Genomic DNA, 27,303 nt, shown 5'->3' on the forward strand with positions numbered 1-27,303 from the left:
GGAGCTGAGGTCACTTACATGCACCGTGTGGACTAGATCGGCCGCCAGGCACTGCTTCAGCTTCTCGTCGCTGCTGGTCCCATGAAGCACCAGGTCAGGCATGTAGGTGGGGCAGTACCCTGCCAGAAGTGAGCGGCCAAAGTTTCTCACATTTGGGTTGCTGACGCTCTGAGAGCTAAAACAATATTGGCCCGTTAGAATTCACAGTCAACAACGTGCTCCCTTCTGGCATTATAACTGGGACAGAATCTCCAAGAGAAACAGACTCAGGGAGGTTCCATTCACCCATCCTATGGTAAGTGGAACGGAAGAGGTTTGGAAGAGAAAAAGGCATTTATTTTAAAGGAGAGGGCAGGAAAAAACAACAGATTTTTGAGGGCTGATTATGAGATTGTTCTAGCCCTTCATCTTGAACCCCCCACCAGGCAGCCTGTGCCAGAGGGTGAAGCGTCTGCTAGATGGGCGGGCTCTTGCCAAAAGTCTGGCTTTAGGAACTCAACACATCTGCACAGGGCAATGCGAGGAAGAGAGGAGTCCTCTAATTACTGCTTTCAGTCACCACAGGCCGAAAAATCAACCTGATGGCGTGTTGAGGGAGAGGTGGTGTTTCCCCAGCCCCTCACGTGGCTGCACCCGCAGGACGGAGGCCGCCTGGGCGAGCTTAACCCACCACCTCCAGGGCAAGGCATCTGCTGCCAGCCCATAGGGCCCTCACAGCCGACCGGAGAGTGAACTCCCTGCCCCTCTCTCCCCTCTGCCTCCCCCAATGTCACCACGGTGACAGAGAGGCCCCCTCGCCTGTGTTCCTGCTCTGGGGCGCTGCCTCGCCACACGGCGGCCATCTTGTTGAACGGGCAGGCTGGCCAACGCCAGCAAAGCTTGGCCGGCACGGCCAGTATTTGTGGGCAAAAAAACACAAAACAAAACAAAACACAAAACCACAGGGGCCCATAAGTGCTCACAGGGGCCGCGTACCTGGGCAGCGGCAGCTCCACCTCAGCGGCCCCCTCCGCGCGGTTGCCGGGGCCCGCGGGCAACATGGCCGTGGCGCAGGCCTCGTCGTCGCTGTCTCCGAGGGCGCTGTCTGAGCTCTCGTTCCTGGGGATGTCGCCCTCGGCCCTGCGGCCGGCCTTCCTGCCGGGGTCCCCACGGGGGACATGTGCGGCCACCGAGAAGCCAGAGTCCTGCTGGGCACCCCGATTGGGAACAGGCGCCACCAAAGGTCCCTCTGTGCCCATCGGGTGGCACCGCCCTGCTCCTGCCGCGCGGGCCTCGGGAGCAGGTGGGCCGGGCGGCCCCGCCACATCCGCCGCAACCTCGGGTCTGATGCCTCGGTCCTCGGCAAAACCCCTGTCAAATTCCCCGTCCTCCCCCTCTGAAGACAGGCCCTGGGGACAGCCAACATTCTTCCTGAAGCCGGGGGCGATGGAGCATCCAGACACCTGCTGGTCCTGAGCCACCTCGGCAGCCCCCCTGTGCTCAGCCGAGGGCCTGGCTGGCTCTGCACATTGTCTACAGGCCTTCAGCCGCTCCTCCATTCTTTTGGCGCGGCTTTCCAAGTCAGACTCTGGAGATAAGGAGCTTCCAATTTGGAAAGTGACCTTTTCTAAGGGAGCCTTCTCCCGGGAATGTCTGTCAGGGCATGGCCAGGCCGCTGACCGCTCTGATAATTTTCTAGGCATATCCCCTTTCAACTCCTCACTGACAGTTTGTTGGCCAACCTTCAGTCCTGCCCCCAGAACTTCACAGCTGGAGAACCCTGAAGAGCCATCTTGAAGGGGCTCTTCTTTACTGTCTTCATCCTCACAAAGTGGCCCCTGACGTTTCCAAGAGCTGGCCAGTGCCGGCTCTGGGAATCCCTGGCTGCAGGCCTCAGAACTCTGCTCTGGACTCCTGTTTACTTCTTTGTCAGGTTTGGGACACAGGTCTCTAAGGTCAGTGCCCTCTGGGGCCCCAGCCAAGCCCTCAGGCCCAGGGTCCCTTCCCTCAGCGGTGATGGGTGGCAGCATGGGGGGAAGCAGAGCAGGCTCGCTTCTGACGGTCACGACCACATACTCAGACTCCTCCACCTCGCCTCTCTCCAAGGCTGTTGTGATCTTGCTCCCATTTAACATCTGTTCACCTTCGCTGCAGTTCCCACACCAGGTCAGCTGGTTCTCTTGAAGCTCAGAGCAACGGAGAAAGTAGGTCAGGACATAAAGTATGCGCTGGACCAAATCCTTCTGCTTCCCCACCACCACGGTGCGAGTCAGCCTCACTGGAGAGCCGATGGCTCCATAAAGATCACCTATAGGGCAAAGCAAGACACAAAGAAAAAGTCCTTTGGGGTGAGCAGGTCACAGATGTGTCGGCCTTTACAAGAAGTAGCTGGCTGTACTCCCCCAAACTAGAAAGGCTTCTTCATCCACCTTAAGGGGGCAAAGAGGAAATGCCTAGTAATGACTGTTCAAGTTTTGCCTCTCTAATGGGAAGTCTGCCTGGAAAGGCCTGCTGCAGGCTGCACCTACTGCTCTCGATCCACTAAATACACAATCCCTCTCTCTGTGCTTGTAAGGTCTTCCCAGGGAGCTCCCCAGGCTGGCTGTTCCCACCTCCCCAAGGCAGGCTAAAGCCACAGTTTTAAATATATGACTAAATCAAATATTATATCTTGGAAATTAGAATAATCTTTTAAACTAGATTTAAAAAAAAACAAGAATCCAGGACAACAGGCCTTGAAGGTGAAATTCAAATTCAGGAATCTCTAAACAGAAGTGCAGTGAGTTTCATTCAAAATACTTAATGAGATGGCCATCTCAGAATTCTCTCAATAAACATACACGCACCAAGCATTATCAATTTGATCAAGAAGAAGAAAATTAGTTAATTATGAATAGTAATTCTGAATATTTTCTTTACATGGCTTCACATGAAGATTCTATGTAAAAAAATATGTTCCATAAGTTATATCTTGCCAATCTGATTAAAAACCAGTGGATGAACCACACACATTTAGCTTAAAGGTGGAAGAAGGGCAAATGTGTCAATCAACCCTAAAGTGTAAGTGTTTCATTAAAGTATTTGTCAAATGTCTAAAAATTACTGCATTGGGTAACCTCATTATTGTATTTTTATAACCTTCATAGCAAAATATCTTGATAATAAAATACTAACAATCACAACAAAAAATTAACATTGATATCTCAAGCATCGGACAAAATGTTTCACATGAATTTATCTTGTTTCTATCTCTGCACAGCCAGTCCTGAGTCAGAAACCATTAAGGGAATCATCAGAATGTTGAACCAAATCCAAACTGGAAAAGTTACTAAATAAAGGAGAGGTGGCACGTGGCAACAGTAATTAATTAGAACTCAAGAAGTTAGAATCCATCTGAGGACTGCATTGAGAGAGAGGAGGAAAGGCATTTGTAAGGGCATATACGAGATAAAACTAATTAAGTTGATAGATTAAGACTGGGGACAAAGATATCAGATGCAATAAGAAGTACTTCCCTTGGGAGTACTGAGGAAGTTCCTGGTCTGGAAAGTAGTCCCTAGTGGAAAGCTACTGCAGGACAGAAATGACATTGAACAATCCTCTCTATAAAAAGACTAGTTTACTAATAGAGCCTTATCTTTTGAGACTTTTGCAACTAACTGACAAATCATCTAAAGATACAAAAAAAACAAACAACCCCCTCCCCCCAAACCTGAGATACAGTCTGATGCTAGGACAAGTACTGAGAAAACTTTCCTGACTAAAAGTTTAATTTTTGCTACTTTTGTGATTACAGCTGCTCACTGCTATAGGATATCATGGTCATTTCAGGAATTCGTGGGACATTCTTGTTAAATCAGTTTCAATATTAACAAAGAAGGTAAGTGCTACATATCTGAATCTGGTATGAGAAGTATCACAAAGGAAAGACCAGTCAGAGTGACAATATTTCTTTGATAGCAATTTTTTTTTAACTTTTGGCATTGTATATTTTAAATGACTAAGACATACATGGAAAAAAATGAAATAGAAAAATATAATAAACTATATAAAGTAATGAGCGTGATGTGTGTGGAAACAGTGCTGTTACTTCAGGGCCCGATTCCATAAATAATGCACCATTAAAATAAAAGACCTATGATATTAAAAATTTATTGCATCTTAAAGTTGAAGCTAATTTTTGAGTCCTGGACTGATGAAGTTACTAATTTTAGAGCAGAAACTTTGTTTTTAGGAGTATTGTTTTGCAAACCAAGGAAGAGGTTACACAGTAATGTGAACAGACTTAATGCTGAACTATAGTCAGGTGGTTAAGATAATAATTGTGCTTTTTAAACCACAATTTAAAATTAAAGTGAGAAAGTGGGAGTGAGCAACAGAAAAAAGGGTTAGAAAGTAGATGACAGGATCTAGAAGATGTGGTACATATACACAATGGAATATTACTCAGCAATCAAAAAAGATAAACACTTGCAGTTTACAGCAACATGGATGGAGCTGGAAGGGATCATGCTCAGAGAAATAAGTCAGAAAGAAAAAGGAAAATACAGGATGGTCTCATTCATAGCAGGAATTTAGAAAACCTAAATAAGGGACCAGGAAAACGACTAATTAATACAAAGTAAAAATCAAAATCAACAAACAACTATAAACCAGAGACATACTATGGTGGGGTTGGTGGGGAGGGAAGGGGAGAGGAAGGACTAGGGTCAAAATAAGGGGGGGGGGTGTAATTGTATGGGGAATATAACCAAAATGGAAATGCATACATTGTGCAAAAATGAAAAATGATGTAAGAATTATATAAAATGAAATATTAATTAAAAAAATTAAAAAAAAAAAAAGAAAGTATTTCCCGGTGAACAGGAAAGGCCAAGGACAGCTTGCAGGGAAGCAGGAGGGGCCTAGTGGCCTCAGGGAAGAGGAGACAGAGACAGGGCAATGGGAGCAGCAGTCAGAGGACAGAGGAGGGGCTGGGGAGAAGACAGCAGAGAGGAAAGGAGAAGAGGTGGAGCTGCAGAGAGCGGAGGAGATGGCAGAGAACCAGAGATGGGGAGTCCAGCACACAGGGAACAACACCCCTGGGAGAAGAAGACAGGCAGAGAGGGGAAGAGGAAAAGGAGAAACACACCCTGGGAGACAGTGAGAAGATGGAAACCAGAACGAGTGGGGAGAGAGAGACAAGGAGAGAGGCGAGGCGTCAAGAGCCCTCAGGAGCGGAGCGCGTGAAGAGAGGGTGCTGAGAGGTGGGGTGTGGAGGTACAGGGAGAAAGGGGGGAAGATAAACAAGGACGGAAAATGAGGTATTTTAAAGAACCATTTTTTTCTTCATTACATTGTAATAAATGCGCGCCCGCTGTGACGGGCCTCAGACAGCGTCTCCCTAACCCTACACGGTGTCGCTGCCGCGTCTTCATTATCATTTGCTTCAAACTATTTTTTAATTTCTCCTGTGGAAATTCATTGGTCTGTGGGTTATTTAAATGTGGCTGTTTGTAATCAAAAAGAATAAACTCAGGCCATTCGCTGCAACGTGGATGGAGCCGAAGGAATTATGCTCGGTGAAATAAGCCAGAAGGAAAAACTATCGGATGGTTTCACTTATAGCGGGAATATAGAGGAACCCAGTAAGACATCAGGGTAAAAAAAAGAACAGTACAAAACACAACAAAGCAAAAACCAGAGCCATCCTGCAGGGGAGGAGGAGGGAGAGGGATCAGAGGGCGGGAGGGAGGACCACAGGAAACTATGGAGACTCCACCTGAGGGGGTGGGGGGAAGCAAATATTGTTTAAAAATGAACAAATGATGTAAAATTTTTTAAAAAAAAATTTTAAAAAGGGAAAAAAAAACCCTGAAATCCTAAAAAAAAAGAAATTAAGGAAGATGGCAAAAAATAAAATATTCACTATTTTAACATCAAAAATAAATAAATGTGGCTGTTTAATTTCTCAGTATTTGGGAATTTTCTCCTTATCATATTTTTCATTGCAGTCTAATTCTACTGCATTCTGAAGAACACAATTTTAACTTTGGAGGGGGGAAAAAAGGTAAATTTCAGACTTTTTAATTTATATTAATTTAAACCACTGATCTCAAATCCTATTTGAGGAGAAAAGCTACTTTTCACTTCCACGAATCCTTCAGGTAAAGTCAAACAGAGATGGACCTGGAACTTCTCAGCCGGTGGTGGAGCCGAGCAGTTTGCAAAGTCCCCACCCTCATCCGACACAAGAAGCACACGACCCTGTGGCCCGCACACCCTCTCACACAGACACTTCACAACACATACACGGGTCACCCTGACGTTTCCGCTCTAGCGTGCCGTCCACCCCCTCTGCTGGGTGGTGACCCCCACTTTGAGAAACCCTCACAGGGAGCTTGCAGCAGCAGAGGCAAGGATGGCAAAGCCTCCGAACAGTCAGCATGAGAGTGTGAAGGGGTTCAAGGTTGCTCCCAGCTTCTCTCCTCCCTCAGGCTTGCTCACCAGCCAGAGAGCAACAGGCACAGCCATCGTAGCTGTCCTGGCACGCTCTCAGATGAGCCTTTGAAACAATCCAAGACAGAATCTTTTCTATTATTTAGGAACCAGGATTAAAATTACATCTGCATCATTGTATTTCCCCAGCAAGTTATATTTTCCTGTGACTGGGTATATATATAAGGAAAACAGTAATCATGCAAAGTATCTCCCCTGTCAAATTATTGGAGCCCCTTGATTTCCTGTAGTAATATAAACTCAACCATCATTCACACTAGGCTTTACAAAGCGATCATCTGACAGGCCTCAGCACCTCCTCAGCTACTCCAACCCACAGCCAGACCCCCATGGATGGTTTGGGGGAGGGGAGCACTGGAGACTTTCAATAACACACCACCTCCTTGGAGAGCAGCCTCGGAGCCCATAGGAAGGGACTTTGCCTTTCTATGGAACAGAATTAATGGCTCTCAATTAGTTAAATTTCAAAAGAGAAGCATGTCTAATTATAAATACATTTATCTAATTAAATGCACACTGCTTAATTAGCATTGTTTTTAAATGGATGACCCAGGCAGCATGAAACACTGTTTCCTTAACATCCAGGGGCTTCCCTTCACCAATTAACCATACATTTTTTTCAAGATTATCCTTCCATAACAAGAACAATAACCCTCTGCCTCCCCCAGGAAGAACTGGGGGACCTAGCGTGTGTTAGGCAGGCTGAGTTCTTTCCTGAGCTCAACACTGATCAGTTGTGCTAAACACATTTTTAACATCCACAAATTCTTCAGCTATTCATTTTAACTACATTTAAGCTACCATCCCCCTAACCCTGGACCATGCTTTCTCTTCTTATACATCTCATGACCCTGAGCACAAGGGCAAGACATCTTTATTATCTACAAAGTGAGGACAATAGTAAGAGAGGAATAAGAACCTATCTAATAATATGCTTAAAAAGCACTTAAACCAGTGCTTGACTCACAGTATCAGCTTTCATTGTTATTATAACAAGCTGTTTTCTAAGATTAGAGAAAAGTCTGTATGTCTTTTTCTGGAAAGTGCCAATTTAACATTTTCTCAAACAAGCCTTCCTTGAAAAATCCCACCCCTCAGCCTCTCAGTGCCCCCCAATGTTAATATTTTCATCAAAGGGTGGTTACAAATTACTAATTGCCGCAGCAACTGTGGGCTATTATCAGCTCCTCTAAGAACTGAAGAAACGGACACAGAGGCCAGGTCACTTGCCTCTGGATACTGGACTTGATCTACACGCCTGGCTCTGGCACCCGCGGTCTCAGCTCTACACTACAAGGCCTGCTTCCTGCATCCTTCAGCACATCCCTATCACAGGGATAATCCTGGTGTAATGGAATCATCTGAGGATAAATCTGCCAGCGCTGTTAAGCAGCTAGTTTTCGAGACTATGCAGTATGTCACTCAATCCCTGTCCCTGGCATGTGGCAGGTGCGAGTGTCTGTACCGATCATTCTAAAAATACAGATGCATGAGAGGTCCAAGAGTACCGCACTCCCCCCACGAACCCAAATATGCAAGTTTGGTCTCAAACTCATTGAGTCCATACTTCTTTTTACAGAAAATGCTGTTTTAACATTTCCTAAGTAAGCCTTCCTTGCTCTGAGAGAAAGAGAGAGAGAGACCCAAACAACTACGCCAAAGCATTGGATTCCTATACCATAACTAAGTACAAAAGTAAGCTTAAGGAAATAAATGCCACCAACTAATTATAAGAAAGCAGTGCACAGAAAGGTATCTGACTTCAGCAAAAATTTAAAAGGTGGTGAAATTAGTGTAACTTGACTCAAACACCTATCATTTTTCCCATCCCATTCCACATAGTCTCCGAACAACCATATTAGATACCAACCCAGCTGCGCCCAGAGAGGATTGTAAGGGTGCGTTTTGGCCAGGGTGTTCACAGACTGGGAGGTGCGTTTCTCTGAGAAGGCTTTAATGGGAGGGTGGTCAACAGGCATGACAGTTGGTACCCAGGCCAGGTGGTAGGTTAACACTGCAGTCAGTAAGGCAGCAAAAAACCTTGGAGAAATAGAAGAAAATACAACCAGATGAGTCAGTGCAGGGAGAGGCACTTCTTACGCAGCACACGCGTGAGCTACGGGGCTTACACACAAGGCCCTGCAGCACACGCATGAGCTACGGGGCTTACACACAAGGCCCTGCAGCACACGCGTGAGCTACGGGGCTTACATACAAGGCCCTGCAGCACACACGTGAGCTACAGGGCTTACGTACAAGGCTCCACAGAGCTGAAGCTTACTGGTTTTTATTGATCTGCTCTATCAGGAGTGTAAACTCCTTGAGAAAGCGCTGGCACAGCTGGGTTTTTTCCAAAGTGCTGGACATCATGGTAAGCCATATTGGTTCGGTTATCCTTGGAACAGAATACAAGTTCCAGATCGTCCCTCTGTAGAAGAGAAAGAGAGGGATACACAAAACTGTCACAAATATCATTTTGGTGAATCTTTGTATGAAAGAATAAGGAAGACAACAATAACTGGAATCTATGTAGTCCTTAAGGGATTCATGCAGGAAATAAAACAGGTATAAACTATAACCCACAGGCCACATTTGACTGACACTATTTTATAAGTAAAGATTTATTGGGAACAGCCAATCTCATTTATTTACATATAGTTTATCACTGCTTTGCATAACAGCAGAGTTGAATAGCTGTGACAGAGCCCCTTTACAGAAAAGGCATGCCAACCCTTGACATGAAATACTCATTTCATGTCAATGAAAAGACAATTTATTTTCACAATGCCCGTGTCAGTACTATGCCCATTAGTAGTAAAGAAATAAAGGAAGAAAAAGGGACAAGCTATACTGAAAATGGGACCAGAGGTCACTCAATGCTCCCAGTGCTGGCTGGTGTTTTAGTTCTTTAACCCAAATCACTCTTTTCATTTCAGATGATAAAAACTACAACTGATGCTTGAACAACATGAGGGAAGGGGTAGGGTTGAGGTTTTAGGGGCACCAAATAGTCTCACACATTTTGAAAATCCCCCAAAACTTTTGACTCTCCATCTATGGTTTGGACATGCATCCCTGATGATTTTACGTCTATAAAATGGGGTTAATAGTGCTTACTCTTAAGGCTTTTGTGAGAATATGTGAAATAATGAACAGGCTCATATTACTTTCCCATTCACCCTGCTAAAACAACCACATCAAAGACTGTCAGGGAGTAGTGAAGATTACTTGGTGACTTAACATTTTTTTTCTCCATTTGGACTCAGTTTCCATCTTGAAGGAAGGAACTGCTAATATGACTAATAATTGAAAGTCTGCCAATTTCTCCAAGCCATGGTATCTATGTGTCTCTAGATCCATGGCTGTTCCTGCTACTCATAAATTACACCTATTGGAATCATCAAACTTTATCAATTTACCTGAATTCTCCCAGAGCTTCCATCAGACGGCTGACATAAAACTGAACTCGGAGACTTGATTCTGCTATTTTCCTACAGGAGATCATGGCCTTTATGGAAGAGAAGAAAAGCTTATTTGGCCAGGGAGCAACCCACATGGCACAGCAGACCTCTCCTGGCTCACCCGCTGTTCCCCTCAGCAGTGTATTTCAGTCAGTCTGCCTGTTCTGTTCCCCACTCTGTCTCTGATGAATCCTCTCACCCCCCCCCACCCACACCTCTGGCCTGTACCTCAGCTCTTGCATGCATAAATAAATCTTAAAAAAAAAGAAAGAAAGAAAAGAAAGCAGTAATTCCCTTTCCTAACGCAGTATCTGATATCTATCATCATCCTGTGGAAGGATCTACCACTGATGCAAATGACAACTTCTCAAGTGATCTGACACATAAACAAAGAGATTCTGCCATCTTTAAGGCCCCAAATTGCTTTGCTATTTGACGCTGAATTGCATTCATATTACCTTTTCAATTGCACTCTTCAGCCTGTTCATGTGAGATTCAAATAGGGGGAAATGAGAAAAGAAGAAGTCTTGGAAACTCCTTTGTGCTTCTTCTTTCTCACACAGGGAAAAGATGATGCTTATGGCAATTTTCTTCCTCCGAACTATGGCTGGGTTGGAACTACAGGTTTCTTCAGCCAAGCTGAATGTCTCATCGATTGACCTAAAGGAAAAATAAGTTTGAAAAGTTGCCATGCCTCCATGAATCACACTGCAAATAAATTGTAATGCCAAGGATGATTCTCAGAAAGCCAATTCAGAACACTCAGAGTCTTAACTAAGAGGTTATGTACCTCTAATTCATTCTCTTTTATAAAGCTATTTTGAAAAATGAAAGAGCCAGTTTGTCACACCATAGTATCCTCACTTGAAATGCACATGAAGACTAAAAGCTATTTCACATGCCCCCCTATTAGGCCCGCCTTTGTCCTTTTCCCTTGGATTATTTTACATGAGATTGCTGGCATATAGGAAGGGTTGTGAAACATCTGCTGCTCAAAACACAGGCCCTTTGTTTGGTTTGTAGATACTCAGAGATAAGAACTTCAGAAGAGAAATTATCCAAATGGTCTTCAGTTTAATGAAGGCATCATGTTTGAGTATTTACGGTACACTGAGGCTAACTGCCCTGGGTGATTAGAACCATTAGCTGACAGAACTTCTGCAAACGCTCAGATTAAGCTAAGAGATGGATTAAGCAATCTCCCAAGCAGAAACACTCTTTTCTGTTAGAGTCAAATTCTCTCAGTGATAAGAGAATCACAGAACATTCTGAAAAACCAGCATAAGTACCACACAGCTACTGTAAGCGAGAGTGAAAGTAAGAAGAATTACTTCTTTTACAAAGATACCAAAGCAAATAGCATATTGCACCAGAGCGCACAGGACTGGCACACAGTAGGTATGCAATACATTTTCTCTTTCTCATTGACTCCACCATTTGCCTCATTATTTCTGCCAAATACGGGAGGGTAATGCTTCCTCCATTTTCTTTACTACAAATTACAACATAGCAATGACTTACATTTGGCAGAATTCGAGGCATTTAGCCTCCTACTCTTGATCTTAAACTTATTTAGTGCCCTACTCAGAGTCTATAATGCTCCTGTGATCTCAAACATACCCACATTTTTAAAAACATACATACATCAAAAATTTTGTAGTCAGAGAAGCTGTTTTATTTTTAAAGGAAAGGAGATAGACATCTTGTTCAAACCTCAAAGGGCTATGTTATTGTTTCTCTCAACGGCAGGCAAGATCCTAGAGATGTAGATGCGGCTGATAAATCAATCAGCTCTCACTAGCAGACACCAGAGCAGGGCAGCACTGCAGGTGCTGTCGTGACTGCATGGCCTTATGATAAACCATCGACAGTTTTCTCTGAGAAACCCACATCCTAATCATCTGCTCCTCAGAAAAAAAAAAAAAAAAAAAGTTGAGGCGCTTAAAGTCTTACTGAATCATACAAGGCTAATCTTCTTTTCCAAGGTACCTGTACTATAACTTCCTTTTCCGGCACCAGTTTATTTCTATTTTAGATAGGAAATGCTGACCTTCCACTATACCAATCCTTTCTTCTTAGTCTGGCATCCCCTATTTCCCTCCTTTTTTGAAGGTAAAATGACCACATCCATTCACTAAGTTTTGCCAATACAGTGCTTAATAGTCAGATGGTAATGAACACTTCACCATATGCAGGCTTGGGCGTCATCATCTCTAGCCTACAGGCAGTAACCAACTCTGTTTTACCATAGCAAATAGCGCCACCTACCGAATTTATGAAAAACTGCCACAGCTAGAATGGCCCCAACCAGCTTCTTTTCTAAAGCATCTGAGCTTCATTCTGTTGTCTTAGATCAAGCATGAAAACTGGAGTAAATCAGGCCATGTGGTATTGTAATTATATTTTTAATGTTATTTCACAATATTATTCAGATTTTTTTTCATTTCAAAATTTAGCTATATACCCAAACACGTCACATCTTCATGCTCCAGTCACAGGTAAGATACACAGACTACTTAGCAAATGTGGAGACTAAACAGAGTGATTAATCAACCTGCTTTGGGAAGAGAAAGCTTGTTAGTGACAAAGCTGGGGTTAGAACCCAGAGTTTCTGTTTTCAAGTGTAGGCTCATTTCCTGGACACTGGAAATAATCAGGGGTACCAGAGTAATCCCCAGGGAAAGAGGAGGTCCCAGGTTCCCTGCCCCACCCTAGGAAGGATGGAGCTGAGCAGGGGCAGGCACAGAGGACAGGGAGTTTTCAGAAATTTCTCTCAATGCTGTCATAACCTATAAAGCTCCAGTAGCGGTTGAATCAATGGAAAGATCTTTCTCAAAATAACACATTGAAAATAAATTAGTTGGAATCTTGCATTTGCCAGGAGTGACAAAAGCTGTTTTCAATTATATCAACTGAAAGCAAGATTGCAAAAATATATACTTCTGATGACCTAAAAAATGAATTTGTAGAAAAGTGAGTCAGGAAAACTTTATGATGAATTAAGATACTGTATCAAGTATTCCTATTTATTACATGATATTGACACAAATACATTTGCAACTTATAATCTTATATATATATCATTCATTACTAGTATTCCTATTATATTTTGTAAGTAAAATATTTTTAAAGGAAATGTTTCACATTTTAATATCTATAGTAATGTTTTCGCCTCGTTTTTAAACAAAGGACCCTGATTTTTCATTTTTAAGCCCAAGACGCTTATTTTAGGAGTACATTCGCTAGAGGTTCATTTGTTCCCAACAGCAGACCTCAACTCAAATTAGAGCGCTGAAGAATTTGGGAGGAGTGGGTTGTGGAATGTTATTCAATTCTGAATTTCATCCTCATGGAATGGAAATGCATTTCTGGAAAAGATGTGTAAAAGAGAAGGAGTCTAGTCACAGAGGCAAAGATGGCAGCATGCCTCACCCTGATGGAGGCATCGTGGCCACAGTGATGGCGACACCAACAGGAAATGAACCAAACTGTATTTTAACCAGCTGTATTTTGTTGACCAACAAAAATACAGCTGGTCGCTGGTCAAGCGACCAGCCCAACCTGACTTCTGTATCTCACTCATCTCTCCCAACAACACTGTGAGGTGGGCACTGGCACCATTATCATAGTGCAAATGAGGCAGCGACACTTGGCATCCAGGCTAACTCATTCTCACACACATCTAGGCAGTAGCAGAGCTAGGACTGACCTCACACCTAACTCCAAGCTCCTGACCATTCCACTCAAAGTCCACCACCAAAAAGCAGCTCCTCAGTGAGTGACACAGCTGCACTTTTCTCCTTGTGCCAAGCTCTCAAGGACGGTGAGAACAAGAAGGCAAGCAGCCTGGCACGTGCCACACACACACACACACCCCCAACCTCTGTTTCTTAGCTTGACCTTTCAGTTCCTCCCATGAAAGACTCCACAATTCCCCTCCTCTGAGTCCCAAAGCAGTTTATGCTATTCTGTGCATTTATCATTTAACATTTATCATTATTTATGCATAGTTTTCCACACTAGTTTATAAACTACTTAAATGCAAGGATGTCATTGAATTATCTTTACACTTGCACAGCTCCCTATATACAGTGAGTACTATTCAGTTTACTAAATCAACCTAAATCAACCAATTTATATGTGAATTTTTATAGGTACAACCTATCTTAATTCCCTTTTAAGTTTTGAGTTGTAGGAAAAATAGACTGGAAGCCACTGATGAAAAAACCTTTGAATCAAAAACGTACATTTTGCATACAACTACACTTGTGATCTAAAACCCAATGAAAATGAAGGTAGAAAATACCTTGATGCCATCTCTATTTGTAATTACACTCATGACCATTTAGCTTAAGAATTTGAATTTCACAAAAAAATGAGTATGTCACAACCTTGGAATTCACGTATTTTCCAAGACCACACTGATATCACCGTGGCTAAGGAAGAGATTTATCCCACCTTTTGTCTTACAAGAGCTACGTCTGGGAGGGAGCTGAGTAAGAGAGCATATTCATTTTAAATTAATACCAAATCCACCTCATATACCACACACCTACCCAGGTATTTCCTGGTGTCTTCCAGACCAGGAGATTGGTTTTTGGCTATTATTTATTCTATGAAACTTCTAACTTGTACACTTTGGGTTCGGCTAAAGCTAGAGCTAGCTTCGCTCCCTTTTCCCAATGACCACCAGTGAGCACAGAGTCCTGCCTTCACCAGAACCTTCTCAGCAAAAGGAAACCTGAAACTCACCTCCTTGGAATGATGCCATTTTCCAGACTTGTTGTCTGACTTCGAAGCCAGCGGCGCTGGTAGCTACTGGAAGAGGATGCTGAGGAGCTTGGAGATGGGAAAGGTGTGATCAAGAGGCTGCTCAGGGAGGCTGTGGGGAAGAAAAGTGGAAAGTTGAGTACAGTGATGAGTTTTCATGCAGCTACATTAAAAACACACACACACACACACACACACACTCGGATTTTACCAGTCACATCCAGCAGGGGGAGACTATAACTTCTCTTAGAGTAAAGAAAACATCCTTTTATTTTATTTTATTATTAGTATTTTTGAAAACATCCTTTCAGAAGGAAGACAGATTAAAAGAAACTGGGATTTCAAATACAGCAAGTACATCAATTATCAGATCCCACATTACAACTACAAAATACTTATTACATATTCAATCAGAGTGTTAGGTTGCAGATTTCTGATAAAATGGTCTGCGTGACTGTTTAGTTACCTGGTAACTAATGCCATACATAATTTAGCTTAAAAATATCAATTAAGGGGCCTCCCTGGTGGCGCAAGGGGTTAAGCACCGCTATGAAGCAATCTGCAGCCTCTGCAGCAAGAGCTTGATCCCAGGCCAGCCAGGGAGCAATTCACATGGCGCAGCAGATCTCTCCCGTCTCGCCCGCTGCTCCCCTCAGCAGTGTATTTCAGTCAATCCACCTGTTCTGCTCCCCACTCTGTCTCTGGTGAATCCTCTTACCCCCTCGCACCTCTGGCCTGTACCCCAACTCTTTCTTATATGCATAAATAAACAAATCTTTTTAAAAAATCAATTAAAAAAATGTCCTGTATTTTGAGGTGAAATCCAGGCAAATAAGTATTTCCCCAACACAATATCCTCTCTCTTCTGTCCACCTCTCCTTCCCATCTCCAAATATATAATACTGGTTCTCCTTTCTCCCAGCCCTCCTGTTACTTCTTTGGCTATGAAAAAGCAACCTCTAGTTTTAAATATATTTTCTGGTTGGATTACTTATTTGCCTCTCAGCCTCTCGCTGCTTCCTCCCATGCATAGTATCAGGTGCTTACAGTTGGGCTCTCGGTAAGTGTGAGCTGACTTCGTTAACAGGGAAGGCCTGGTCCCTTTCAGGTAGGCAAAGGGCTTTTTCTCCAAATCACAGCTGCTTTACTAACGCCTACTGGTTTGGAAGAATGGAGCCAGAGAGACTTGTTTTCCTTTTCCCTCCTAAGGATCAAGGAATTCAACATTGAAATGTCATCCAGTCCAGTGGAAAAGGAAATAGGGTGCTACTGATGGCTGGTCAACATGTTCAGCAGCAAATCACAGGACAAGGGAAATTGATTTCAATAAATATAGCATAGTATGCTCATGGGTATCATTTACTAAGGCAGTTTCCCCACACGAACATATTACATTTATATTTAAACTTTTATAGGCAGATGGAAAGTACCCGACTCCCTGACTTGAGTTACTTGCTATTAATTATCGATAAGCCAACGAAGAGTGTCTATTTGTGCCAGGCAACTGGGATCTGGTGGTGGGAAGAGCATCGAACTGCCCAGACAAAATTACAAAATTCTGACATATTGGTAACAATTTGAGATTTTTTCACAATAGAGATCTATAAGATGCCTTTCATCTAATCCAGTCAATGTTGATAGATTTTGTTAGGCAGGTCTTAGTCAATTTGTATTCCCTTGTGCCCAGGACAGTGCCTGAACATGACAGGCAATTAGTAAATTTTAATGGAATGTATGGCAGTCTGCACTGAAGGGTTACGCAGGCGAGGCTGGCTTCAGCAAGGTTCTCACCAGAATCTCTGAACCTCTGTTCAAGCTTTCAGCCTAAGGTAGACTAAAATCCCCAAAATCAAATCCACATTTCAAGTATCATTAAGCAGGAGATTTTACTGAAAATTCTGAAAGAAGCCAGGAGAGTGTTTTTCCTTAAAGTCACATAAAATTGGTTAATAAAATCTCCCTGTGAGATACTTCTGCCCCCCCCCCAAGTTCTCAAAAGTCCCCTATAATAACCATACAATCCTCTCCACCCCAAACCTCCAGGGTCCCCTGTCTCATGCTAAAGCAAATCAACTTCTTGGAAGACGGAGTATCGGGCTGGCGGGTGGTATTTTATATTATAAACAGCTGTTTCCCTCAGTCAAAGAAGCAAGTTGTAGAGATGACTCTGTGGTCAGTTTATTCTTGAAATTGTCTATATTGCTGTATAATTCAGTTTAGCACGTGGAGTAAGAGCCCAGGTTACTGCTTCCAATCCTAGCTCTGTCATTCACCAGTTGTGACACTTTGGCAGTTTACTTAAATGTGAACAATAAAGTACCTCGGTATTTTTCATGAGAGCAGCAAGGAGCTAGTGGGTTGTGAATTGTTTAATGGATTGAAGCCAACATTTAAAGAGGAGAAAGTATACTGCAGCATTAATATCACCTGATGAAACTATACTTTACTATATATGAAACATTTGTTACTGGATCAAGATGAAAATACATTATGAACTTCACACAAAAGGCAAAAAGCAAGTAAAAAAAAAAAACCACCGAACTATTTCATAAGGTTCCTGTAAGGATTACAAATGAATACATGTAAAATGCTTAGCCCAGTTTCTGATATAATAAAAGTTAGTTATTCACTCCCTCTGGCAATTCTTGGGAAAGGCAGACCAAGCAGTACATTTTAGAGTACTAAAAGGTTATTGTTCTGATTAATTATGGAAAGAACCTAGGACTCATAGTTGACATGAAAGGAAAGGGGAAAAAAATAAAAGTAATAAAAAACCAGAATATTCCTTTTCTCATCATAAAATGAATAATTATTTTATGGCAACTAAATGAAATGTTAAGTCAAAATGCTGGTTCAGGGTTATCAATCATTTCCTCATCACAAAGATATTTTAGTGTCACTTAGTAATTTTTTATCTAAAAGTACTGTGGCCTGTCACTGTCAGTCACATGTGCTAGGAAACAATACACTTACAACTTTCAAATGCAAGCACAGGTTCAATTTTGGCCTGCAACTCAATGTCATTCTCATGAGAAAAGGGTGGATTCAGATATTGATTCCACCAACACTCGGTGCCCTGGATGGCTGGCTGGCTCCTGGCTGGAAGGCAGTGAGGCCAGGGCCACAGGGAGCTTGACTGGGGGGATAGAGTAGGGGCTGCAGGCTCTGTCCAGCAGATGGCATGCCTTCGCTAAGGGCCTGGCTCCTCAGGACAACGAAAAGAGTTTTGGATGAGTGCTAAAAGTGAGGTGGGTTGTAGATCCTGCCCCGCCCCCAATGGTTTCTGTGAGTTAGGTAAAAAAAATTCTCTAACTGGGGCCTCCTTGGTGGTGCAAGGGGTTAAGATACAACCTGCGAGGCTGTCTGCAGCCTCTGCAGCACAAGTTCAATCCCCGGCCGGCAGGGAGCTACCCACATGGCGAGCAGACCTCTCCTGTCTCACCCACTGCTCCTCTCAGCAGTGTATTTCAGTCAGTCTGCCTGTTCTGCTCCCCACTCTGTCTCTGGTGAATCCTCTCACACCCCCCCCCACAACTCTGGCCTGTACCCCAGCTCTTGTATGCATAGATAAATAAATCTTTTTTGTAAAAAAAAAAGTAAGTTAAGAAGGAGAATGAAAAGTTTAAAAACAAAATTCTCCAACTGGTGCCTCGATTAAAAATGTGAGAATTTTGGTTAAATTATTCATAGGCTCAGTTTCAGCTTTAAAAGCGGCAAGTCTAACGCTACTTAATATTTTTAGTATCACTTTTCTTTTTAGAATACTTTTAGAGAAAAAAATTAGAAAAAAAATTAGCCAAAATCACATCTCCAGGAGATTTACATTTTATACCTGGCTAACTCTGAATTTAAAAAACTGTATTTTCATCCCATCCTCCTCTCTGAGAAGGATTCTTCAACTAGCATCCATTTAATCCCGTGGAGGTTAGCAATGAGGGAAATAAGGGTAAGTTTAAAGGAATAAAAATGCTGATTGCTGACTCTTCTTGGTCTGTGCCCTGCAAGCCCAAGATAAATGTGTAGCTTTCTCCTAAAATACATTTGCTAATTTGCAGGTTTACTAGAAACACTATAGTGGATTTAACTAAAGAATGTTCTGAAACGCTTAAGTCAAATCCATTGATACAAAAGCATTTGTAACAATTTGTATCAAAAGTATGCAAGGCACCTGGAGCAGAAAATTAATAGATACAGTCTCTTAAGAGCTTCTGAGGGGTTAAGAATCCCTGAAGAAAATTACAGTCATGGAATAAACAAGATGATTTCAGACTGCGGTTACTAGAAAAATTAATATGATTCGTCTTTAAGCAACTAGGGCAAAGATTTGTGTGGGTGACAGAGGTAAATTCTTTAATCACTGATCAGCAAACACCTTTATGAAAACAAGATATTCTCAACTAAGACCTAAATGCCAACAAAAGCCAGTCATGGAAATGGACAAAGGAGAGGGCACCCCAAATATGCCATGTGACAGAAAATGGATAACAGCAATTACTATTTTTAAAATCTATAGGTATTTCTCCTTGTATATATGGATGGATTCAAATAGCCCTGGGTGGCCATTATACCCCAGACACAATTCACATGCCTAAGGCTAGAGCAGTCAATCTGAGAGACGAGGCGGTTCTACCCTCATGGAACTCACACTACAGGAAAAAAAACAAACAAAAACTACAGGGAATTACAAGATAAACACAGAATGTGATCAATCACAAGGAACAACCATGACACTAGAAAAGGGAGGGCGAAAGTCAAGGGTCCAGAAGCAGCAGTAATTTCTTCACTGCAAAGTTTTGAGGTTGGACTTTAATGCTGCTGAAAACAAACAAACAAACAAACTGTGATTACAGTATCAGATCCTTGGGACTGTGCAGGAACGGGAGATGGCGAATGTTCAGGGTCAAGTCTGAACTTGGCAAGTCTGAACCTGGCCTAAAGCAACAGGTTCCGACTCTGCTCAACCAATCTTACTTGCAGGGAGACACCAGGGGGAGGACATTGCAGATAATAACTCCTAGTCTTCTGTCTCTTCTGCAGCTGGGACAAGACACTGCTCTCTGTCTTTGGAAGCACTCCCATCAAAAATAAATTAATATGATTAGTGTGATTTCTGTTAAAACTCCTTACTTCCTCTCCCAGGTCATCTGCCTGCATTCTCCTCTCACTGTATTCCTGCCTTCTTTCTATTCCTTTGACACAAAGCTCCAACGCCTGTTCCCCCACAGCTCTTGTCTGAAATGCTCTTTGCTCTTATCCTCACAAAGCCCATAACCACTGGTATTCAAGTCTTAGGTGATATTTTACCCTCTGAGAGGGGTCTTCCACAAGCACCCCACTTGTTGGATTTTCCTCAGCAGTAACTGCAGACCTATATTTTATTGTTTACTATCTCTGTCTCGTTGATTTGATAGAAACTCCTCAAGATCAAGGATCATGTCTACTTGATCAGAGCTACTCTGTATCATAGAAAAGTGTCTATCATTGAAGATGCCCAAGAAATACTGCTGCATGAAGAATGAGCAAGCAAGAATGTGAAGGTCAGTGATGTCAGTCGTTAACTATGATAGAAAAAAGCACAAGAGAAACAAAAAAATCAAAGCTCCACGATAAATTTTGTTGCGTTTCGTTCTTTCGGTGGTGGTGTAGCTCCGAGACGAAACGAAACGCCTTTCACGTCTGTGGTCACAGAGTGTCCTGCATCCACTACACAGCTGTGATCTCTGTTAGTTGTAACACTGACGGCATGTCTCTTAGAGCTGCTGCTTATTTAAATTCTTGAAAAAAACACGAGGTTCCTTAAAGTTCAGCAGTTGTATATTTAATTACAACAGAATAAAATCATTTAAGGTCAATTAGCAGAACTATAATCATTGCCTGATAGGAAATTCTCATTTTTAATCAAACATACCAACAAATTTTAGTTAATATATTTTAGTGCCCAAACTGCAAAATGATTTTAAGACTATAAAGGTCTCAAAGACATGACAGGTACTGTAAGTTTTAATAAAATTCCTATCAAGCCCCCTGAGTAAACAGACAAAATGTTTTCACTACCATGATTTCAAAACATCTCAAATTTTTAAAAGTAGACCTTCCTTTTTAGAGCCTTTTTAGATTAACAGCAAATCCGAATGGATGTACACAGATCTCCCATATAACCTCAGCCCCCACCCCCATTATCAACATCTCCCATCAGATTATAATTGATGAACCTACATTTACAAATCATTTTCACCTAGACTTCATATTCCACATTAGGATTCATTCTTGGTATTGTATATTCTCTGGATTTTTACAAATATATTATGACAAATACCCACCACTATAGTATCAGAAAGCATAGTTTCACCCCTAAAAATGCTCTGTCCTCCACCAATTCCTGCCTTCTTTCACCATGGCAACCACTGACCTTTCTACTGTCTCCATAGTTTTGCCTTTTCCAGAATGTCATATAGTTGAAATTACATAGTGTAGCTTTTTCAGATTGGCTTCTTTCACTGAGCAATATGCATTTAAGCTTCCTCCAAGTCTTCCCATAGTTTGATCACTCCTTTCTTTTCAATACAGAGTAATATTCCATTGAGAAACAGCTTAAAATGTTAATTCCTTATCTAGGACATAAACTCTAGCTCAGCCTTTATGAGCAAACTGTAACCTCCTTTGTCTTTGTATCCTTAGCATGTGCCCTAAGAATAAAGTGTCTACAAAGACTTTTGGAAAGCATAATTCTTTTTTTTTGTTCTTTGATATATATATATATATATATATATATATCCATATAGATATATGAGTTATTTTGCCTGACTTCATAGATAGGAATTTATACTGAAATTACACTGACTTTATAGATTAATTTATTGCACATGCTTATTTTGCTTGGAAACATAAATGACAGTTTGCTATGACACTGTTGATACTTTTCACTTTAAAAAAATGCAGGCGCGCTCTTCATCAACCTTCTCCCTCTGCAAAGCAGCAGAGGCAGCTCTCTGCCCAAGGCTGTAGTCTGCGACTATGCACACTCTCTTTTAACAAACCTGTCCCTTTCAGGGCGGCTCTGTCTGCCCACTTGTGTCTGTGCAAGCATCCTTGACTTCCCTTCCTTCCCTTTTTATAATAAACCTGCCCTTTTGAATACATAAAAAAAAAAATCTCTAAGAGAGTATTTCTATTTCAATGCATACTGAGCTGCCTCAAACCTTGTAACCACCACACTACATTCCTTTACTGGCACGCATACAATTGAACCCATTCCCAGGGACAGTGTCTTAGGTTGACATCAAACTTTTGTAAGAAACAATGTCTGACCTTGTCTCCTATTCTAGTTCCCATTTCCCACAATAACACTAGAAAAACTGATGTCAAATTTATTATACATAAACATCTATAAATATTAAATTTTAAATAAAATGGATGTATTTCTTACTTTATTTTCTTAATACGTTCCAAAAATTCAAGGAATAAAGGCAAAGCTTGGCATAAACTGCTATTATAATGTAAAAAAAAGTTTATTATTTAAAATGTCCCTTTACTGAAGGACACTTCTGTGCACACTCCTAGGTCTCTTTAGACTTGTGAGACCATCTTAGACTATAGAGCAGAATAAAAAGCAGACCAGAAGATGAGGTCAATCTGTCTTCTATTTTCAAACTACTGCACCTTTATGGAGAGTTCACTCTATTAGCTAAACCATCAAAAGGTAGTACCTGATCGAGCAATGCCACTGTCCCTGTCTTCATTCTGGCCTCTGCTTGGCATGTCAACTGGTGTGCTGTGTGCTGAGATAAAGACAAAAGGAAACCATGTTATTGGACTCTCCACAGAAGTTTAAGAACAGCAGCAGTCATTTTTACATTTCAAAGTAGACTACCGCTATTGATTATTTAAGTCTATGTAGAAATTAACCAGAAAGCAAAAGTAAATACATAAAAAGAGGCTGGTGAGAATAAGACGAAAGCAGAATCAAGAACCAACTACCTTTAACTGTCTTACTATAGCATATAAATTTTTTTGAGTAATGTTCATCTCTTAAAAAAAACTGAATAATAAACTATTCATGCAGTTGATGCAATGAACAAACATTCTCAGGCAAATACTTTTAGCCATTTTCCTCATTACTAGCAGTATTTAAATAGCACTGTATCTCAAAATGCTTCATAATCAGCTTCAGTAGTAAATATAGTCAACTTAAGAGAAATAGTTGAAAACCATTTCATAAATTTAAAAAATGTTTCTCTGTCCATAATCCACTCTCTTTTGGCAGATAGAAAACACACATTCATTTTCAAATATTTTTTCCTCCATTTCTTTTCCAAATACATCTGTACCCAGTATTATTGTAGAGGTACTTAGAAAAAACTCATGCGCTGGCATGAATTTTGGAAAAGACTCTAAAGTATCACAGACTTCTAGGAAAGCTTCAGATCCGTCTAAACTTACTGAGCTGCAGGACAGATGAGGCTTTCCGATGTTCAAGAAGCCCAGGGCCCAGCCTGATTATTATACTGCTAGCTATTTTTTGAAGCATGTTTATTTTCACAATTTTAAAGAGTATATAAACATGTTATCTTCACTCAGAGTAGGTAGGAGGGTGTCAGTTTCACGAGGGTGTCAGTAAACTATGGTGCTTAGCATATTTCAGGATACAGGGTACAAATAACAACAGAATGAAGAATACATTTGCCATAAACACAAACCTTCAATGTTAGTAATATGGGAGTTCCCCACATTTGCTCATCATGCCAAGACTACAACAGACATTCAACAGCGTGAGCAAGCAAGACTCATTAAATCCCAGAATTTACCTTCCCAGAGAGACCAAGATGATCATACCTGTAAGAAACCTAGAAACTGCATTTAAACTACTCACATGTGAGAGCAAGAGTGAGAGCCAGAGCAAGTGATCATCCATGCTCTAATTAGAGTGACTTTTGAAAAACTGTGCAGGTAAGGATGCAGGTGAATAAATGGGTAAAAGATACCACAGCAAAAAGGAACATTGTATAGCAGAAGAGGCCCAGGAAAATCAGAAAATATAATCCTCTTAGAAATACTAAGGGCTCATTTGAGATCAAAATCAGCTTACTATGGGGTATTAGTCAAGACATTTACAATAGAGGTTCACTGGTGGAATTTTTCTGAATACCATGAACTTGGTTGCATTTGAAACTAATATCTCAAGAGCCCCTTGGATTTCTAAAGAGGCACCAACTAGGATTTTTTTTCTAAGGATCTGTACAGGATTTATTAATAAGTGTGTGGGTCACACTGTATTCAGCATTCCACACAAACCTGCAAAGAAAGAAGCACTCCGGGTGAGCCGGAGGGGTCCTCCGTCAGCTACCCCCTGCAGCAGTTTGCTGCTGCAAGCTTGCAGCAGACCTGGAGACAGAAACACACAGAAGAGGGCGAACAAAGTATACACACAAAAAAATAAACACAGATTAAAGATAATGCAAAAAAAAAAAACAACCAAAACACAAAACAACACAACAAACTCAAATAAAGCAAAACACACACCCACAGCAGTGGCATTCAGAAAGAAAGAGCCCATTTATGTGGCTGATTTTACCTAGGTTACTTGCAGTACGACAAGGACCCAAATTATTCTGATTTGTGTTCAGTTTTCCCAAATTAGGATCTTGGTTGATATATTCAAAGCTGTCTTGCAAGCTAAATACAGAGAGGACAAGGAAGGGAGAGAGAGGGGGAAAAGGTTGAGATGAATAAAACTGTTTTCTACCAGGCTCTCAAATACAACTTACCGGTCGCTCAGACTTTTCTTTGCCAATGAATAAAGTCACATTTACCAAAGTGAATTAAACTTTACAGCAATTTGTTGGAGGCCAAGAAAACATTTTCAGAGGTAGTTCAACAATAAAACTAAACAGACCATTTCTAACAACTTCATAATTCACTAGAGGACACCAAATGATACATTTTGGCTTTGGTGACTGACATGAGGATATTGCTATTCATTTCTAAATTTTGCTTTAGTGATTGACACACAAGATGTTGCTATTCGTTTCATGGACAATTTTACATAAACTTTCAAAGTGAATATATGAAATTATTTTCAACTCTTAGTTAACATCTATGAAAATTCAGCAACTATTTTTTTCTCCAGGAAGAGGACATAACATTAACATTTGATTTCAGAACTTTTCAAAAAAGAATTACACATAAACACAAACATCAGGTAAGAAGATTTTAGTAATTTATTGTATTCATTAACAAAGAAAAATAAAAAGACTTCAAGGATAATGTAGCATAATGAGGTCAAAGTAACTTTTGCTTAAACCAGAGTTCAATATTTTATTACAGGGAGTTAGTGCAATAAAGGTTCCAGGTAACATCTAGAATCTGTAAAAGTAAATTTCACAATAAACACCCACTCCCATATTGGCTTAGGGCTGGTACACCCAATGTTACTACACTTGATCTTAGCCAAAAGGCCGAGAAGCGATGGTACACCCAATGTTAAATGCTCAAACAGGTACATTTTTAATTTTGATAAGAAAGTAGCCTTAGTCACTGGCACCCAAAATTGAAGGAGGACTATAGTTCTAATTTCCCAGGATGATAAAAAATAACAGCATTCATGTGGCCTCTTTTATTACTTATAACAAACCTTTCCTTCAAACTTACCAAAGTGTAACAAATATTCTATTATTTTAAAAGAAATATATAATGTACTTCTGCTTTAAAGTTGAAAATATCTGAACAAATGTACCAGAATGAGCACATTTCAGCAGTTAGTCTACACAAAATTGTAATGTTAAAAATAAAAAGTGTAAAACTAGGGGACTCCCTGATGGCCTAGGGGTCTCAGTACCAACACTGTGTCTCTAGACATAGCCTGAGTGTGATCTCCAGCCATAGAGGTAGCCCACATGGCGCAGCAGACCTCTCCTGTCTGCCTGCTGCTCCCTTCAGCAGTGTATTTCAATCAGTCTGCCTGTTCTGCTCCCCACTCTGTCTCTGGTGAATCCTCTCACCCCCCACACCCTGGCCTATACCCCAGTTCTTCTATGCAAAAAAAAAAAAATAAAAATCTTACAATAAGGAATAATTCTTTATAAAAAAAATGTAAAATTACAGGGGAAAAGAATTCAGGAATGAAAATAAAATATTGCGTGGCCCAAGTCTGAGTCAGTCACAGAGGTGACACTGACAGGACTCAGAGGGGATCGCAAGTGGACCACGCACCCAACCTGCATGCTGATCAGGCCAGAGAGACTCCTATGCTTCATTCCATTAGAAATAAAAACACAAGGGGAATCCCTGGTGGCGCAGGGGTTAAGCACCACCCTACAAAGCAATACGCACCCTCTGCAGCACAAGTTTGATCCCCGGCCCTCCAAGAAGCAACCCACATAGCGCAGCAGACCTCCTGACTCTCCTGATGCTCCCCTCAGCAATATATTTCAGTCAGTCTGCCTGTTCTGCTCCCCACTCTGTCTCTGGTGAATCCTCTCAGCCCCTGCATCTCTGGCCTGTCCCCCAGTTCTTGTATGCATAAATAAATAAATCTTTAAAAAAAAAAGAAAAGAAATAAAGTCACAAATAAGTCTTTTTTTTTTTTAAAGGTAATACTGGGAAATACCACACGCTCATTCATGTGACCCCCTTACTTCCCCTTGACTTTTCATCTTGGAGGTAATGAGTAGGTAACTGGCAGGGTGGGTAACGGATGGAGACCCAAAACACATAAACAGACCTCTGTAAACTCAAAGACCTTTTCATAATCACTATGTGTTGGATGACAATGGCCACTTTTAAAATCCCTTTGTGAACACGGACATAATTCAAAAGCCCTCAGAGAATTCCTCTATCTAGAAATAGCTACTTTAAAAAATAGAGGGTGGGGGGCCTCAGAAGCAAACCCCACACTTACTTATTTGTGCTCCCACAAAAGCTGCCCATTCTAGCAGAGAAGACTTTACTAATCATCAGCTGTGGAGGAGAACTGGAGGGAAACAAGGGGAGAAATGCATTTTTGAACGAAGGAGTCAAAAATCACATCCCACTTTTCCCGACCAGGAGACAAAGCGGCCCAAACTCACCGTATATAGTGTATCTTTAGGGTAGAGCCTCTGTAACTCATCGCAACCGAACCAAACATCATTTCCCCCAGCATGTTGATATCAGAAGCTGGTCTTGTGTACTAATATGCATGAGAGAAACCAAAATCAGTCAGTGTGGGGCACTTCATGAGGCACCTGCATCCTTCCCTAGTTGAGCAGGTGATAAAAACCACTTCTCAAAGCAGCAAGTGATCACTTTATGGTCTTAATCCGGAAGGGTAATTGCCTCTTTCGGCACCAAATTACTGCTAATGTTCCTGGTTTCTTTCTTTACAGCAATATTTTTGCACAAGATGCAAGGGTCCCAGAGTGCATTTTGTCTAGTTACAAGAAACAAGCATCTTCCCTATCGCCATTACATACTCTCAAGAGAAGGCCTCGGTTATGGCAGAAACAGGGTGACTCTCCTCATGGTACTAAGAACACATCCTGAAGAGAAGTTCATTTCAGGAAGGGCTTTGTGAGTGTCCAAAAGATACCTCTAAAGTTTTACAAAAATATTAAAAAAA

At 41.5% G+C, this 27,303-nt stretch overlaps 1 protein-coding gene and 1 non-coding gene across 5 annotated transcripts in view; both read right to left on the reverse strand.

Annotated features, from left to right (window-relative positions):
* FNIP2 (folliculin interacting protein 2) overlaps positions 1-27,303 on the reverse strand; it is a 113,572-nt gene that overhangs the window by 25,535 nt on the left and 60,734 nt on the right. For 2 of the 4 annotated variants that reach the window (XM_037497587.2, XM_054690454.1), the window contains exons 4-15: positions 26,774-26,874; positions 26,605-26,676; positions 24,280-24,380; positions 24,000-24,089; positions 22,415-22,486; positions 14,691-14,820; positions 10,397-10,598; positions 9,897-9,985; positions 8,759-8,905; positions 8,348-8,517; positions 976-2,287; positions 19-175 (exon numbers count right to left, since the gene is read on the reverse strand). In XM_037497587.2, coding sequence (XP_037353484.1) covers positions 19-175; positions 976-2,287; positions 8,348-8,517; positions 8,759-8,905; positions 9,897-9,985; positions 10,397-10,598; positions 14,691-14,820; positions 22,415-22,486; positions 24,000-24,089; positions 24,280-24,380; positions 26,605-26,676; positions 26,774-26,874 — 2,643 coding nt within the window. The remainder of the gene's footprint in view (positions 1-18; positions 176-975; positions 2,288-8,347; positions 8,518-8,758; positions 8,906-9,896; positions 9,986-10,396; positions 10,599-14,690; positions 14,821-22,414; positions 22,487-23,999; positions 24,090-24,279; positions 24,381-26,604; positions 26,677-26,773; positions 26,875-27,303) is intronic. The other 2 variants (XM_037497589.2, XM_037497588.2) reach the window with 1 other exon arrangement.
* Positions 24,988-25,174, reverse strand: LOC119234985 (U2 spliceosomal RNA). Its single transcript, XR_005122750.1, has one exon. It is a non-coding gene; the product is annotated as a U2 spliceosomal RNA (small nuclear RNA).

Source organism: Talpa occidentalis, unplaced genomic scaffold, assembly GCF_014898055.3.
Source record: "Talpa occidentalis isolate TD23 unplaced genomic scaffold, MPIMG_talOcc4v2.1 talOcc4.8, whole genome shotgun sequence".
NCBI classification, from domain to species: domain Eukaryota; kingdom Metazoa; phylum Chordata; class Mammalia; order Eulipotyphla; family Talpidae; genus Talpa; species Talpa occidentalis.